This window comes from Prionailurus viverrinus, chromosome D3 (assembly GCF_022837055.1).
Source record: "Prionailurus viverrinus isolate Anna chromosome D3, UM_Priviv_1.0, whole genome shotgun sequence".
In the NCBI taxonomy this organism is placed as follows: domain Eukaryota; kingdom Metazoa; phylum Chordata; class Mammalia; order Carnivora; family Felidae; genus Prionailurus; species Prionailurus viverrinus.
Genome location: NC_062572.1, coordinates 11,814,483 through 11,832,326, shown reverse-complemented (window position 1 = coordinate 11,832,326; position 17,844 = coordinate 11,814,483). Strand labels below are relative to the sequence as shown.

The 17,844-nt window shown below is 52.4% G+C and overlaps 1 protein-coding gene across 5 annotated transcripts in view; it reads left to right on the top strand.

Annotated features, from left to right (window-relative positions):
- Positions 1 to 17,844, top strand: part of TBX5 (T-box transcription factor 5) — a 46,056-nt gene that overhangs the window by 16,197 nt on the left and 12,015 nt on the right. For all 5 annotated transcript variants that reach the window (XM_047828852.1, XM_047828851.1, XM_047828847.1 and 2 more), the window contains one exon: positions 2,879 to 2,970. In XM_047828852.1, coding sequence (XP_047684808.1) covers positions 2,879 to 2,970 — 92 coding nt within the window. The remainder of the gene's footprint in view (positions 1 to 2,878; positions 2,971 to 17,844) is intronic.

Genomic DNA, 17,844 nt, shown 5'->3' with positions numbered 1-17,844 from the left:
GATTGGGAGCGTGGAGTGCAGCAAGGATTCCCTCCCTCCCTTCTTAAATGATCAAATATTTACTTAGCATATCGAGAATCTCTCCCCCTCCTTTAAAAAACAAAAACAAAAACATGATTTATGGTCAGTTGGGTTGCATTTTATTTCAACGTTTATTTATTTTTGGGACAGAGACAGAGCATGAACGGGGGAGGGGCAGAGAGAGAGGGAGACACAGAATCGGAAACAGGCTCCAGGCTCTGAGCCATCAGCCCAGAGCCGACGCGGGGCTCGAACTCCCAGACCGCGAGATCGTGACCTGGCTGAAGTCGGACGCTTAACCGACTGCGCCACCCAGGCGCCCCATGGGTTGCATTTTATTGTGACAAAGCCTGAGTGGGAAAAAAAAAAGCTCCAGGAGGGGATGGGTCTTTGGACTCCAAAACAGAAGTGGCTTCGGGAGTGCACATGTTAAAGACTGTTTTCCTAAGAGATTTTATAGACTTTTCTACTCGTTCTGAAGAGTCAAGTCAAGATCAGGAAGTTGTAGGAATGGGCATGGTTTAAAAAAAAAAGAAACGGGGGAAGGAATGTGTATACACATAAATACCCACACCTACTTTAAAAGTTTTAAAATAGATTTTGTTTTTATAAGAGAAGTTTTAGGTTTACAGCAAAGTTAAGTGGAAAGTACAGAGAGTTCCCATAGACCCCTTGCCCCCCACCCTTCCCAAAGGCTCCCTCACCATCAACATCCCCCACCAGAGTGAGACATTATTAGAATCGATGAATGCACATTGACACATCGTTATCACCCGGAGTCTAATTTAGGGTTCACTTGTGGTGTCGTACATCCTGTGGGTTTGGACAAACATATGAGGACGTGTGTCCGCCGTTAAGTATCACACAGAATAGTTTCACTAAATGTCCTCTGGGCTCTGCCTTTTCATCCGTCCCTCCCCACACAACTTCTGGCCACCATTGACCTTTGCCTTTCTAAAATGTCCTATGGTTGGATTCACACACCAGATCTTAAAAACGTTAACTTTATATGTTTCTTTTTTTCATCGCAAATGCACACACATGTACACATACACAATATAGTAATTTTACGCTCATTATAGTGTCTTGGGGTGGGAAGGAAACCTTATAAAGCCATCTCTTCTGGAAAACAGAACATACCAGAATGCCTGCCCCCCCGGATGTGCCACGGATGAATTATGGGTGCATTCACTAATTACTCCTGGTCTCTCAAAGAAACGTGCTCAGTTTCTCAAAGTCTGCAGCGCTACTATGGGGGGTAGATGAGGTGTTTTTCGTGTGTACTTGGCATATGATGTGACCACAAAGAGAAAAGTGTTCTCGCTTTGATTATCTTTCCGTTCATCTATCAGGGAGAGAGTGCAGAACCAATTTGTGTAAGTTCGTCTCGAAAAGTGCCTCGTCTCCCCTCGCAACAAAGTGAGGGCGGGCCTTGGATTTAGAACTTTCTGTGGGTGCCAGCAGAGAGAATTTGATACAATAGTTTTCCTCTTATTGAATAGCTGGTGATTCTGGTTTGACGCGTAGAGAAGGTTACATGTATGAAATAAACGTAAACCAGAAGGGCTTTGACTGAGATCACAATACTAAGCAGACCCGCCTGCCGTATAGATAGGGTACAATCATGATAACGAAGGTGAAGCTAGAGTCACTGAATCTGCCCTGCTGGCTGTAACGGTGATTTGATGAGGGCGCCTGGGTGGCTCAGTCGGTTGAGCGTCCGACTTCAGCTCAGGTCATGATCTAGCAGTTCCTGAGTTCGAGCTCCGCGTCGGGCTCTGTGCTGACAGCTCGGAGCCTGGAGCCTGCTTCGGATTCTGTGTCTCCCTCTCTCTCTGCCCCTCCCCGCTCCTGCTCTCTCTCTCTCTCTCTCTCTCTCTCTCTCAAAAATAAACATAGGGGCGCATGGGTGCGTCAGTTAAGCATCTGATTTTGGCTCAGGTCATGATCTCGCGGTTCTTGGGTTCGAACCCCGCTTTGGGCTCTGCGCTGACAGCTCAGAGCCTGGAGCCTGCTTGGGATTCTGTGTCTCCCTCTCCCGCTCACACTCTGTCTCTCTATCTCAAAAACAAATCAAAACATTTTTCAAAAAGTAAACACATAAACATAAAAAAAAAAGAATCCTTAAAAAAAAAATGATTTGATGCATAAACACGCGACTCACACACAGCTTTTAGGAAATACTTCTAGCAAAGTCCATACGGTTGGACTGTTTCCCCTGTTCTGTTACTGAGTATTGTACATTACAACCGAAATTTCCAAGAACAGGGATCGCGCTTCTTTGTCTAGAAGATTGAAGGGGTTTGGAGCGGTCTGACAGGTATCATGTATGTTACCATTCTGTATTTTGGTATTGATTTAATTAGACACCGTCTTCTACCTGGGCTGGCTATAACCCTTGTCTGTGAAGCTGCATGAACCCGGCATGAGGCAGAGCAGAATTTTGGAAGCAGTCGAGTTTTTCCAAACGGCGATCGCCATGCTGCGGGGGGGGGGGGGAGCGACACCGTGTCAACGCGCAGAACTTTCCAGGCTGGGGGGGGGGGGGTCGGCGCACCGAGTGTCAGGGGCCTAGATCGTGGGTGCGGCACAACATGGCAGGATTAAAAACCAAACGCAGCTGGAGTGATGCGGGGTATGACTCCACTTAATGGGCAAACCGAAACCAGGTTTTTTCCCCTTTTCCAAGCGGTCTGATCTAGGCCATTTTTCAAAGCCTCCTCTCGAATGAAGTGGTGGGTTCCGTTGACGTGACTGGCTTAATTTGCTGCCTTTGGTTGCCAGAGGCTGCGTTTCCAGCCATCAAGTGAAAACCCAAGTTTCTCCCTCCCTCTCTCTCTCTCTCTCCTTCCTTCAGATCACCCAATTAAAGATTGAGAATAATCCCTTTGCCAAAGGATTCCGGGGCAGTGACGACATGGACCTACACAGAATGTCAAGAATGCAAAGGTAAGAAGCTGGAATTCTGGGCTCCTTTGTCCCCACCGAGGAAAGGGAGAAGAGGCCACCCACAGCTTAAACCTTAAAGGATGGGACAGCCTGGGGGGAGGGGCGTGTGCCCCCTTGGGGGGCAGGACGGGGAGGAGGCACGAGGGAACTGGATGTTCTCCATCTACCCTGGGGAGGGGAGGGGGGACAAAAGCGAGAACTTTCTCTCCCCTCTTTCTTTGCTGTCGCCTACCTTCCCGTGAAGTCAGTCCTTTCTCTTTCTTCCCATAAGTCACAGCCGATGAATGATTTTCTTTTTGGCAACAGCTCTCCGTAAATGAAAGGGAAGTTAATGACTTGATTTCCTGGGGGTGAAATACAGACAAACCTGACACCATGTGGTGGTCCGGGGCACTGGGGGGTTTGGAAGCTGGTGATAAAAATTGCTCGGTATTTTTACATATCCTGTGGTCACGGTCGCTGATATGATGAATAGAAGGGGCTATAGCAAATGTACATAGTGGGAATTTGGTCTGATTTGAAAGGGTTGTACAAGCCTTGCCAAGTTTCTCAAACGTTCTCTTACCTCATGATACGCTTCCAAAATAACTTACCATATGGCGAGAGAATTAGAAATACATCTTGATTCCTTTGACCAGGAAGGGGTTTCTGTCCCCGCCCCCCCCCCCCCCCCTGCCGCACCCCTTCTGGTGGGTTTAGTGTTTCAAAATAAAATGAGGTCATTTAGGAAGTTTTTCCTTATCCTCTCTGGAAGACACGAGAAGGGTGAGTCAGGCAGATGGACGGACAAACCCATTCAAAGAAACAGAGGGATCTAAGAAAGGGAGAGGGAAAACCCGCAGCGCTGGGGTTTTAACAGGCGTTTGGAAATACGTGCCGCGGAAACCATGTTTAGCTGGTGGGGTCACCTGCTGTGACTTTGCACGCTTTTAAAAAGTGAGTAACACCGATACCTTCAGACGCGCACACGTCCGCCCCGCTGGACGTGCTTCCGCGTGTATCATTGGGGTCCTTCACGATCGCGGGGGTAGTGAGATATTTTGTGGTCGTGGCTAAGAGAACCCAGTTCTTAAATTGTTAGAAAACGTTGGCGTCGAGTGTCTGCATTTTGAAAATTGGAGTTGGGTGAAGTCCACGGTCAGCGGAAAAGTTGACAGTAAGCACCTCATAAGGCTGGGAGGGGTCAACCTGTTTGTGGCCCTGGGCTCACAGCACCAAGCTGTCGTTTGCACGGCGACCACACTCCCTCGCCATCCTGTTGGCTTCCTTTAAGGCGTTGTAGCCTTTGATGGAGTCTCACCTCAGGCCTGAAGGTGAGGCTCTGGGCCGTGCAGGTAGGGACTGGATGTGAGCCACTCTGCTCCGGCCTGCACACCAAGGGTTTTTTCCTCACGTCTTCCCTCCTTCCCGCAAAGTCAAGAGCAGACGGGATGATGGACTGAAGGTGTTGCAAATCACCCCCTCACGTGCACCCAGTCACCGGGTCCCGTCGATGCAGCCTTCTTAACATGTGTCCGAATTCACCCTCCCCCCCTTTCTCCTGCCAGGCTCTCGGTGCCAGCAGCCACAGCCTCCTGAGTTGTTTAGACCCTTCTAGGACATTCTCCAGGCAGCTGCCAAAGACATCTGTGTAAAACATGAATCAGACGAGGTTACTCCACAGCCTAGAACACTCCCAGGCTTCCTGATGCCCTCAGGATGAGGTCGTCCAGACTCCTCGTGGAGGGCCACGCCCTTCCTGTCCGACCTGGCCACTCCTCCCTAGCTCTGTCCCCCTCCAGTGCCCCCGCTCTGTCTCAATCATGCGGAAGGGGATGCTCGACACCTGTATTCTTCCCATTATTTTTGGCCCCTCGAACAGCACGTCTGGTCTGCCTCAGGCTTTCTCCCTTCCTCCCCGCTTGACCCTCTCCCGCCCATCACTAGGTCTCCTTGGAGCTGTCCCTTCCTCCAAGAGGTGTCCCCTGGCCACAGACCGTGTATGTCTGTCCCCAGGACCCCTGACCGCTTTCCTGTGTCGGACCAGGGCCCTGCGCTTTGGAAGCTGATTGGCTGGATGATAGACATGGAAGGAGAGACAGGTGGGGAAGCACAGATGTCTGAGAGCTTCACTGTCAGTGACCCCAGGGGACTCAGTGACCCCAGGGGACTCTCAGCCTAAGAACCGCGTGCGTCTTTGTGGCCGTGTTAGGAGCCGCACCGGGGAACCAGGCTGGGAGAGTGGACACGGTCATGGGCCCGGTACTGTGGACGTGGTCCCTGAGAAGGAGACAGAGTAGGGCAGAGCGGGTCCAACAGAAGGCTTTGGGAGTCGGACGAACCCGGGTTCGATCCTCGCTCTGCATTTATCAGCATGCGACCTCGGGCGAGTGACTTAACCTCGCAGAGCCTCAGTGTCTTCATCTGTAAAATGGGTGTAAATAAATACAGCTTCCATCTTCCAGGGTTCTTGTAAGTGTTATATGAGAGGCTGTCAACAGGGTACTTGGTTCTTAGTCCACGCTCGATATAACGTATCTGATTTGGGGGAAGACTCGCCATTACTCCCAGTTTTGCCCTCGTTAAGCAGTTATTCTGGGCTGTGGTCCCAACTCCCAGTGACAAGTGGGGAAGATGGCTGTCCGGAGTCGGCTGTGATAATAGCCAGGCCGGAACGGCAGGCTCCCTGTTCGTCTTGTAATCCTGTTTCCTGTCCCCTACACACCCGGTGACAGCTGGCTTGGGGGGGGGGGGGGGAGAAAGCAGGAGGAATGACATTTTCTCTAATTCCAGCAGTTGGAAGAAGGGAGAGGGCCGGACATTGACTCACAGTTAGCCCGCGTAAATATCGTCCGCATTCGCTTGGCAAATATCTGGGCACTCACCCCGCTGTCTCTTCTCACCCAGCTCTCGGTGTTTTTTGAAAACGCAGATGGTCTTAGTTGTTTTGCAACGTCCGTGTACGATTTCTAATTCCAGAAAGAAGACCGCTTACTATAAAAAAATGGGAGAGCTGTGGGAAAAGCACAAAGCGGACGACAAAATTATTTTAAAATCCTGTCTTTTAGCAGGCTGATTAAAATATGCCGAGGTTATTCTGCAAGGTTAATCTGCGGCTTGAACAACATCTTCCCCTAAAAACCAATATTTCCCCAATTGCAGGACCCCTCCCCTGGTGACAGATGGATGATTTTAGAAGGTCTACGGACACAAGCACATCAGGCTGATTTTATAGTTGCTGTTGCTTAGAATGAGGCTGCTTCTAAAGAAGGAGGAAGGGGGGAGGGAAGGGGGACGGCGAAGGCTGATTATTTAAGGGAAAGTATTAACTAAATAGCAGTAGAGCTGGAGTAAACGTTTGTCGAACTTGTCAAGGTCCTATGCAAATGGCCGAAATTTGGGAAATACCCCTAAATGCGCATCCTAACAAGAAAGGTGCGGGAGCTTCACTGCTGTTTGAAATGATCTAGAGCCTGGTTTTCCATAGAACATGGCTTTCTTTGAACTTTGCTCCAGTCTTTAAGATGTGTTCAGGCAGGTTGTGAACTTCCTAAGAGTCAGCAGGTGCTGGGGACCAAGGCCAAGGCCGCTGGGGCAGGAGGTGGCGGCCCTGGGGGGAGGGGAGATGGGGGAAGGAGCGGGTGGGAGTCAGGCTTTGTGGGAAGAGTGGCGTTTGCCCTGTTGGGAACAAGGGTTTTCTGGGTGGGATCAGGGTAGAAGTGGGCAGTGATCTACAAGTCTTGGGGTCTAGAGTAGGGGTCACGTTCTGAAGCTCTCTGAAAGCCAGCCGGGGTGGCCCAGTGACATGGTGGCATTCGGGGGCACAGCTGCTCCAAGAAGCATAGGATGCTCTAGACAGAAGGGACCACAGGAGACAGCCTGTCCCCCAGTGTTCTCCCTTTGGCAGAAGGGGAAACTGAGGACCAGAGACTCATTAATCCATGCAGTTTCTGATCTGTCGATCCGTTATTCAGCGAACACACGTTTGGGAAGGGCTCGCTCGACGCCGGGTCCTGAGGGTGCAAAGGTGGATCTCCCGGGGAACGGGGTCCACTGGGGGAAAGTTCTGGAGTTGGGATCGGGGCCACCCCATGGAGTAGCTCCAGGGCTCCCCTACTCCACTGAGCCTCGGCTGCCTCATCTGTAAAATGGGGGATGACTATAGAACCCACCTCCAGGGCTGTTGCCTGGGTGAATGGATAATGGGCGCATCCTGATTGCTATTGCAAGGTAACAGGTGACGCCCAGGCTTCGCTGGGACGGGCTGGAAGGCTATGCCTTCTGTTCCGTGTGCGTGACTAAATCCGGGACAGCTGGAGCGCTAGACCCCGCTTGCTCTGTGCCACCACGGCCCGCTAAAGGGCCAGGGAAGTGCAGGCGACCTCAGAGTGCCCATCTGCTGGCCCTCGCTCGGTGCTGCTGCTCGTCAGAAGCACTGATGCTGAAAAGACCAGGCGTGGCTGGCCGCCACGTGTGCCAGGTGAAGCAGGAAGTCACCCCGCTCGTCTCGTTCGTGATTTGCGGGTCGGGAACTTGGAAAGGGCTCGTCTGGGCACTTCTCACCTGCAGCCAGGTGTTGGCTGGGGCGGCAGGTAGCTGAAGTCACACGTCCGGGCGTCCGAGATGGCACGCAGCTGTGATCGCCAGCTGGCGCTGCCTTTCGGCTGGGACCTCAGCCGGTGCGTGCGGCCCGCCCCGAGTGGCGGACTCCGAGGAGTCAGACTCCTCCCGGGGCTGCCGGCTGCTCCCAAGAGGACCAGGAGGGAGCCGTGAGACTCTTGCTTACCGGGTCTTGAAAACACGTAGTGTTACTCCTGCCGCATCCCGTGGCTTGCACGGGACTCACTGGGGTGGGGCCCGATCTGAGGCGCAGGGATCCCCCCTCTAGGGAGGAGAGTCGAAGAGGGTGTCCGCGTGTTTTAAGCCCACCCCGACATGCACGGAGGCATCTGGCAGGGGATGGGGCCCAGACTGAGGCTGGACTGATGTCAGGCCGACGTTGAGACGGGGTCCGTGCCCTCGTGAAGCCAGACGCCGGCTTGGCCAGCCCAGGGCCCCGCGGCGAGCCAGGGCGCAGAGGCCTGGCTGTGAGCTCGGCCCTTTGAGGGTGGAGAGACGCCCCCTTGCTCCCCACCGCTTCCCCCACACTTCTTGGGTCACCTTGCACAGAGGGCCATTTATGCAGCGTCATTGGGGTTTGTCACACTCGATGGACAGTGGTGGCTTCAGAGCCTGTCTGGAGCCGGGACACCCTGAGGCTCTGCTTCGCTGGCCTGGATTTGGAGCCCCCCGCCCCCCAGCCAGCCAGCGGCTAGGAAAGCTTAGGGCCCAGGATGTCCCAGCTCCACCCAGGAGGTTCCTGTTGTCTCTCCCAGGCCGGCTCCGCCCACCCACGCTGGAAACCGACGTTTCACCTGCCTCTGCGTTCCTTAGAGTCCCTTCCATCTTTTTCTCCAGGGCTGGGCTTCTTAATCAGGGTCCCTTTTGAAAATCCGATGAAAGCCAGGGACTCTCCGAACAACTCACAAGATACAAATAGGAAAAAAAAAAAAAAAACATTTGCAAACGATTTCGAAGGATTCAGGGGTCCCCCCCCCCCCTCCCCACCGCCGCCCTAAAAGGTTAAAGCCCTTCCGTTGGCACCTTCCCTCCTCCTCCAGCCCCGGCTTCCTGATTTTAAATGAATGTTGAGGCCTTAACCTCAAGCGGTCACTTTTCAAACGGCTTAGCGCTCTTTTGTAGCCCCATGCTTGTGGTTAAAGGTAATCGGAATGCCCGGTTAATGAGGAGTGATTTGCAAGACAACATTCCAGAGATGGCATGAACTCCCCACTCCCGTACTTTTGGCTAGCCAAGCGGCTTCCCCCAGAGAAGTGTGAACTTATGGAAAATAAGAGGGAGTTGTGTTTGGGAAGCCAAGCCGGCCTAAGATGTGAAATTGAGGTTTGTCCCAAGGGGGTTCCATGTTGGCTCCTGGTTGACCGGCAGGGATATGGATGCTGAGAACACCCCCCCTCGACCTTTTCTTGATCATCTGCAGCACTGTCCCCCCCCCCCCCCCCCAGCATACCTTCTCTTCAGGGACAGTGTCTGTGGGCACATCCCTCAGTCACGTGCGAATAGCGCTTCTCAGACTTTTGGCGGACATCAAAATTACCTGGGGGTGGGGAGCTTGTTAAGAAAAGCAGATTTCTGGGTTTCCTCCTCAGAGGTTCTGAATCGGTGGCTCTAGGGAGGGCTCAGAAATGGCCCTTTGGCACGTTTTCTGATGGAGGGGTCCCCTGCTTGCACCTGGGTAATCCCCTGGCTCTACAGAACGGGCACGGGTGTTCAGGTAAATGTGTGAAATAGATCTGGAAATAGATTCCGTGTGCTGGGCTGTTGTGTAAAACCTAACCCTTTGTTGTAAGCGCTCAACTTTGGCTGAAAGTGAGAAGTACCCGCAGTGCTTCCCCAGTGTTTTGTTATGAAAACTGTAAAACATACAGAAAACGTGGAAGAAGGGTACAGTGAGCACCCACAAATCTGCTGCTTACATTCTACAGTTAATATTTTGTTACATATTTGCCCTATCAGCCATCTGACCACCCATCCATCCATCCATCCATCCACCCACCCATCCTCCCATCAATCCATTGACCAGTCCATCTTTCCATCCATCCATCCATCGGCCAGTCCATCTATCCACCTACCCATCCACCCATCCACCCATCCATCCATTGACCAGTCTGTCTTTCCATCCATCCATTCATCCATCCATCCACCCATCCATCCATTGACCAGTCTGTCTTTCCATCCATCCATCCATCCATCCACCCATCTATCCATTGACCAGTCCATCTTTCCATCCATCCATCCATCCATCCATCCATCCATCCATCCATTGACCAGTCCGTCTTTCCACCCATCCATCCACCCATCCACCCATCCACCAGTCCATCTATCCATCCATCCATCCATCCACCCACCAATCTATCTGTCCATCAATCCGCCACCCCATCCATCCATCCATTTTATTTTTTTATGCATTTCATACTGAGTGGCAGCGGCAGACACGAGTATATTCCACTCCTCTATGCTTCATGCGTATCATTAACTAAGACTCCATTTTTGCTCACAAATCTCTATTTTGGGTAAAGTTACATACAGTGAAATGCACAAACCATAAGGGCACCGTTCGCTTTTTGACAAACACACATTCCTGTGAAATGAAACCCAAGCCCCCGTCGTAATATAGAACATTCCCCCACCCCAGAAACTTCCCTCATGCCCCATCCCAATTAATTCCTGCCCCCACGTCCCCACCAGAAGCAATTCGACTTATATTTCCTTTCTACTGTGGGTTTTTTCTGTTACAGAATTTGGTATAAATGGATGCTTATAGCGTGCATTCTTTTTGCATAAGGCTTCTTTCTCCTGGGGAGCTTTTTAAGATCGCCAAGTCCAGGCTGCACCACGGAACAATGACATCAGACTCTTGCGGGGGTAGGGGGTGGGGTGGACTCAGGAGTCAGTATTCCTTTTCTTTGCTGAAATATTTTTTTTAAATTGAAGCATAATTAATACATGGTGTTCTATTAGTTTCAGGTGTACAGGATAGTGATTCAACAATTCGATATATTCAGTGCTCATGAAAATAAGTGCATTCATTTTTTTTTAATGTTTATTTTTATTTTTGAGAGAGACAGAGACAGAATGCGAGTGGGTTAGGGGCAGAGAGAGAGGGAGACACAGAAGCAGGCTCCGGGCTCTGAGCTGTCAGCACAGAGCCCGACGCGGGGCTCGAACCCACGAGCTGCGAGATCATGACCCGAGCCGAAGTCGGACGCTCAACAGACTGAGCCACCCAGGCGCCCCCACAATGAATGCATTCTTAATCTCCTTTAACTATTTCACCCGGAGTGAACATTTGTTTCCCTTTAATTCTCCCAGGTGGTTGTACTGTGCAGCCAAGCTTGAAACCCACTCCAATCTCTAGCCATCCTCACTCTAAGCCCTGTATCTCAGCTGCCCCATCCCAGTCATGTTCTCACATTAGAAGTTAGTCTCCCTGGAGACCCGTTCCCTCATAGGTGTTTGTGTCTGTTTTTAGGGGGAGAGACAGATTTTTTTATTAGTACACAGGCCATTTAGCATTCTTGCAGAAGTGGTTGCTTTTGGGTGGCTTGGCCAAGGTCGTTGTTCGAACTGAAGGTCACCAGCAGCTCCTTGACTTCTTTCTGCATGACCGAGGGGCTCCCGCGTGCGTCCCCTCGGAACAAAAGCCTCAAAACAATCCCCTCTGTATAGGAAGCAGTTTGAGGAAGATCTGTTAGTCCGGGCCCTTCCAGTCTTCCGGCTTCCAGAAAGACTGCGGCTGGACCTCAGAAAGTCCCTTCCACCTTCCCATCCTCCGTCTAAAATCATTAAAAAAAAAAAAAAAAAAGCTAGTAAAACAAAGACATGGTTAAACTTGTTGAAACTGATAGTTTTAGGAGACTGAACCAAGGCGGATTGTACCCTTACCGTGAGCCCCATCGAAAGTTTCGTTTGCACTGACCTCTCCTGTCTGTAGCCTCACATCCTAGCTCTTACTTTGGGGGCTCACAGCTATGCTACGTGACGTGGGCCTTGGTCGGGTCGTCCCGTTCTGTGAGTGGAGAAACTGAGGCAAAGATTGATGTCATCAGCGGTCCATGAAACTATTCAGCGCTTTCTCTGTGATCCCAGAGCTGTCTCTGGACCACTTTTGAGGAGGTGATAACAAGAATGGCCCTCTCCCTGGAAACATTGACAAGTTCTAAATATCTGATGTTTGGGCAGAGTAGGGGGGGGGGGGGGTTCCTAGACCAATCAGAGCCCGGGCGAGGGAGGTATCTCTGCTTCAGAATCGAGTAACGGACGATTTGTAAGCTGGTGCTCATCGAGCTGTGTGTCCCGCCTACGGGCTCAGCCTTTCCACGCATCGTATTGTTTCACAATCCCAAGAGGCAGTGGATTTTTTTTTTTTTTTTAATTTTTTTTTTTCAACGTTTATTTATTTTTGGGACAGAGAGAGACAGAGCACGAACGGGGGAGGGGCAGAGAGAGAGGGAGACACAGGATCGGAAACAGGCTCCAGGCTCCGAGCCATCAGCCCAGAGCCGGACGCGGGGCTCGAACTCACGGACCGCGAGATCGTGACCTGGCTGAAGTCGGACGCTCAACCGACTGCGCCACCCAGGCGCCCCGAGGCAGTGGATTTTACTGTTCCCATTTTACAGACAGAAAACTGAGGCTCAGAGAAAGGTGGAAGCTCGCCAGCTCCACCGTGGCCACGTTTGTGGCTGGTGAGGCACATCCACGAGGCCTGACTTCAGAGCGCCGACTCCACACGACCACCCTGATACTCAGTTACCCGGAGATTCAACCGGGGAGCCCCGAGTTCTCAAACCGAAGTGCCGTAAGGTGGGGGCTCACAGCCACAGAGGGAGAGGCGCCTTTGAATTTCTTGGTGCCCCCTCGAATCCTGCAGCCCCGGTTGTTGAACCAGCGGCGGGAGAGGGGGTCCAACTTCTTAGCGTGCCCGGTTCTCACCGCGCCTTCTGCAGCGTGCTGGTGCGGCATGAACTGAGTCATAAAAACAATGGCAAAGCCCTCTGTGCGCTGAGCTCCGTCCTGCCTGGGCTGAGCTGTCCCCGGTCCCCCCAAGCGTCCACGCACGTGAGATCGGAAGAGCGCCCCTGAGCGTACTAGACAGTGAATAAATCGCCAAGGCCCTTGTGGGATCGTGGGAATTTTAATCACAGATTAAGGTACCAGCAGAGGAGGGATTTGCTCCGCGGGGACAGGGATTTTGCAATCCCAGTCTTGCCCCAGCAAGCTGCTTCGGTTGTTTGAGAAGGGTTCGCTGGGCTTGGCGGGGGTTGGGGGCTGGGGGGGGGCGGGGAGCGACAACACCCCTCCCCCCCAGCACCCAGCACCCCTGCCACCTGCTCCCGTGAAAAGGCCGATTCAGTTGGCTGCAGTGGAAGACCTTCTCGGGGGCGTTCATTAGCTGGCGGCGGGCAGTTTGGCCGCGGATCGCAGTATTCCCTTGTAACGTTTTACAGCCCAGACCCGGCGACAATGGCGTCATTCACTGCACTCGCTCACGTGGAACAGAATGTGAGCGGGGGCCCGAGCCGGGGAGAAGCTGCTCTGCGGGGCGCCGGCACCCAGGGCGAGCGGAGGGGCTGAGGACCCCGGCTTGTGTCGGGCGAGCCCGGACTGAGCACAGCCCGTCCTTGAGGATGTGGCCGCGGCTGGCAGAGAGCAGGGGTGCGGGCGGGGGGTGACCTTCAGTAAACTCAAGGCCGCTCAAACGGTAGGATTGACAGGTTGACCAGTAGAACTTGATGTTGCCCGATGCAGCCCATCTCCAGCTGCTGCCGCCAGGATGCCTTATGCAACAGGGCGGCCGTGTTTCCCAGGCTGTTGTTGTGAAGGCAACAATTCTCTGCGATCAAGTGTAAGTGAGCTGGCAAGAGGTTTGGAATAGCACTGAGCCCGGGCGAAGCTTGGCTTTATCCTCTGCTGTGCCATCTGGGGAAAGTTGCTTGACCTCTCTGAGCCTCAGCTTCTTTACCTCTGAAGTGCATGTAATCCTACCGGTGAGGTGGGCATATCGCCCGGATCCAATGAGGGTAAGGCTTCAGTTCATCGCCCGGAAGGTGAGGGTAAGGCTGGAACAAAACAAAACAAAACAAAACAAAACCCCCAGCACTTTGTTGCTGCCCTCTTCCTAGATGCACAAGGGCTTTTCAGCTTTTACCTTTACCCCCTTTGTGCCCTGGATTCTTTCTTCTTGTTTTTTTTAACGTTTATTCGGTTTTTGAGAGACAGAGACAGAGCGTGAGCGGGGGTGGGGCGGGGAGAGAGGGAGACGCAGAATCCGAGCTGTTGGCCCAGAGCCCGACGCGGGGCTCGAACCCATGGGATCGTGACCTGAGCTGAAGTCAGACGCTCAATGGACTGAGCCGCCCAGGCGCCCCTCCTGATCCTGATTTTTTTTTTCTAATTTTTTTTTTTTTTTTTTTTTTTTTTTTTACATTTTATTTATTTTTGACATACAGAGAGAGAGACAGAGCACAAGTGGGGGTGGGGTGGGGAGAGAGGGAGACGCAGAATCCGAAGCGGGCTCCAGGCTCCGAGCTGTCGGCCCAGAGCCCGCCGTGGGGCTCGAACCCACCAGTGGCGAGATCGTGACCTGAGCCGCAGTCGGAGGCTAACCCAGGCGCCCCACGCGTGCTGGATTCCTCACTGCCGCTCTCGAGCTGTAGAGGAAGACAATTTGTCTTCCCCGTTGCAAGGACGTTAGACGCCGTCTTGTTGCTACTGACCGCGTTCCTTTGGTGCATTGGGGAGCCCGGGGAAAATCCCCCCCCCCCCCGTCCCCGTGTTGGTCGATTGCCGGCGCCTTCCCCCCTTTGTGTCGACCCCGTACCGATGGAGGGGACGCTTCGCCGTTGCACGCTCCTGTTTTGACACCTGTCAGATGGACTTGGGGACGTTGCACGGCAGGCACCGGGAGGGAGGTGTTCCTGATTGACGGTGGGGATGATGTCTCAAGCGCCTTGCAGAGAAACGAGCTGTGAGGGACAAGTGGCTGTGGGGACAATGTGGCTCTCCCACTTCTGGGAGTGTTAGTAATCAAAAGCAGGGTTTGGCCTTTGCAGAGAGTTGTTTTGCGAGTTGGCAGCACTGGAGGGGAGAATTCCACGGAGTCCATTGATACATTCTCTTGTAAAATCCCTCGGCCAACATTTTTTGGGAGTTGTTTTCTTTAATTAAAAAAAAATAACCTTCCCCATTAAGAACATACGACTGAAAGAGATTTCCCCCTTCCTGTCGGAGCTCTGGCAGCCCAGCTCTGGAACTAAGCAGACCCGAACAGAATTGCCAGCAAGAGTTGACAACTTTTGTAATGTTTTATTATTATTCTAATTTTTCTTCTTCTTCTTCTTTTTTTTTTCCATTACGTAGCTGGAACCTCAAAGAGAGGACCGTAAAGCTAATTCTATTCCTTTCAGGCCTCTGGCCCCAGGGGGGAGTTCTGAGTGTTGTGGCTGCTCAGGACGGCTCCAGCTTGGGTTCTGAGATGGCCCATAGCACGGGAAAGCTCCGCCAGGGGACCCCCGGGTGTCGTGAGGGTTCTGTGCCCTCATGGAAACTTGGCGGATGCTCTGCGTCCCCTGTCTGGCTACTCTGACGTGCTTTCGCGTGACAAACAAAGTCCGGGGCCAGGGTGGAGATCATTCCAGCCCCCGAGGGGTGGGAGAAGCCGGAGAGGAATCTTGGGCCCCGGTCCCTGCTCTCCTCAAAGTATACTGTGTTCTGAGAATGGAAAGACACCATCAGGAGCCTGTGGAGAAGTTGTTAGGGGACGCCTGGGGTAGAGTCCTGGTGGTGGGTCTTTCTAGCTCTGTGACCAGGGGCGGCAAGTTGCTTCTTCTCCCAGGGCCTTGGTTTCCTAATCTGTAAAGTGGGGACAAAACCAGTCCCTACTTCCTAAGGGTCACAGAAAGGATGGAGAGGGCCAATGCAGCGCACCCTTCAGAATGTGCTAGACGCAGCGCTCTTTGGACGTGACATGATTTCACGTGCGCTCTTTTCAAACGTAGATTTATTTTTATTTTTTTTTAAGTTTTTTAAAAAAATTTTAATTGTTTTTATTTTATTTTTAATTTTTTTTTAACGTTTATTTATTTTTGAGACAGAGAGAGACAGAGCATGAACGGGGGAGGGGCAGAGAGACAGGGAGACACAGAATCGGAAGCAGGCTCCAGGCTCCGAGCCATCAGCCCAGAGCCTGACGCGGGGCTCGAACCCACAAACCGTGAGATCGTGACCTGAGCCGAAGTCGGACGCTCAACCGACTGAGCCACCCAGGCGCCCCTTTAATTTGTTTTTAAATGTTTGTGTATATTTCAGAGAGACAGTTGTCAGGGGGGGAGGGGGAGAGAGAGCGGGAGACGCAGAGTCGGAAGCAGGCTCCAGGCTCCGAGCTGTCGGCACAGAAGTCGGCCGAAGTCGGCCGCTTAACCGACTGAGCCACCCAGGCGCCCCTCTTTGAGGTCAGTGAGTGTTTATTTCAGTTGCTCTACAGTCGCCGTCGCTTTGCAGATCCCGTCGCTCAGAGTGAGGCTAAACGCACTCGGCGAAAAACGGATTGAAAAACGTGATTCGGACAAGAAGAGTTTGGTTCATGGCAAAAATCACAGCTGAGTTTGGGATTTACTGATACGTTTTTCTTCTCGGGAGGCGGTCGCAGCCTGTTTGGTGGCATGGGCCTCTCTGGTGGCCTCGTGAAACTGACGTGTCGCTTCTCAGAGTAACACGATTCGACGCATCGTAGCAATTGTGTGGATTGCAGAAGAACACCAGTTGTATTAAAATACAGTGATGGAAGTATTTTTATTATTTTTTAGTTCTTTAAGAGAGAGCGTGAGTGAGCGAGGGGCAGAGAGAGAGAGGGGGAGAGAGAGAGAGAATCCCGAAGTGGGGCTTGAGCTCAGCTGAAGCAGGGCTCAAACTCACGGACCGCGAGATCGTGACCTGAGCCCAAAGCCAAAGCCGGACGCTTAACCGACCGAGCCACCCAGGTGCCCCTCCTCAATCTTTTTCAATTCTGTGTAATATTCCATTGCTCGGCTCTGTCAGCGTTTACTTAGCCATTAATGAGGGCATTTCAGCCATTTCTAGTTTTTCCCTGGGCTGCAGGGAAAAGCCTCAGGCTTATGTCTTTGCGCACTGACCTGGTCAACTTCTTAGGGAAATTCGTCGTAATTGGATTGCTGGATCTGCATTATTGTATATTAAAAAAAAAAAAAAAAAAGGGATGCTATCCAGTCGCCTTCCAGTAAGGATAGGATGGATCACCCCTCCATCAGCCTGCACGCTGATTGTGGTTTTCCTGTCCCCGATTTCCTCTCCCCACTCCAGATGTCAGCAGCCCCCTTCCCTGCATGGATGAGCACACGTTGGGGGTCAGACTGTAATCTTCTTATGAGCACAGATGCTCCTCTCAGTTCTCCCTGTTTTGAAAGTAATTATCGGGGCGCCTGGGTGGCTCAGTCGGTTAAGCGTCCGACTTCGGCTCGGGTCACGATCTCGCGGTCGGTGAGTTCGAGCCCCGCATCCGGCTCTGTGCTGACAGCTCGGAGCCTGGGGCCTGCTTTGGATTTTGTGTCTCCCCCTCTCTCTGCCCCTCCCCTGCTCATGCTTTGTCTCTCTCTCTCTCTCAAAAATAAATCAACATTAAAAAATTAAAATTATTTATTTATTAAAATTAAAAAAAGAGTTTTATTTATTTATTTATTTTGAGAGACAGAGAGAGCATGAGCAGGGGAGGGGCAGAGAGAGGGAGAGAGAGAATCCCAAGCAGGCTCGTTGCGGTCAGCATGGACCCCGGGGTGGGGCTCGAACTCACGAACCTTGAGATCGTGAGCTGAGCTGAAAACAGGAGTCGGCCGCTTAACCGACTGAGCCGCCCAGGCGCCCCTCAATTCTCCCTTTTATCGTAGAGCCACCCCTCCTCCCGACTCCTCTGCAGACTCTTCTTCTGACCCTCCTCACCCACCCGGCTTCCTGTGGGGCTCCCTCCTTCCCGGGGGGAGGTTCCTGGTGAAATTCCCAAGCTCTTATGAGGAAAGGAGTGGGAATTCCTGGTGTGAAAGCTGAAGGCAAGGGAATGTGGCGCGTGCGAGCCAGACGAGTGTGAGAAACCAGATTCTGAGCACCTGGGAGGATGCTCTTCGTGGCATGTCACTGGATTTTCTTCTACTCAGTTTCCCCGTGTGACGCCTGAGGCTCAGAGGGGCACACAGTCTATAAGTGATGGGGGGGGGGAGCTGAACCTGGGCCTGCCCAGTCCTAGATCCTGTGCTCTGTTCTCTG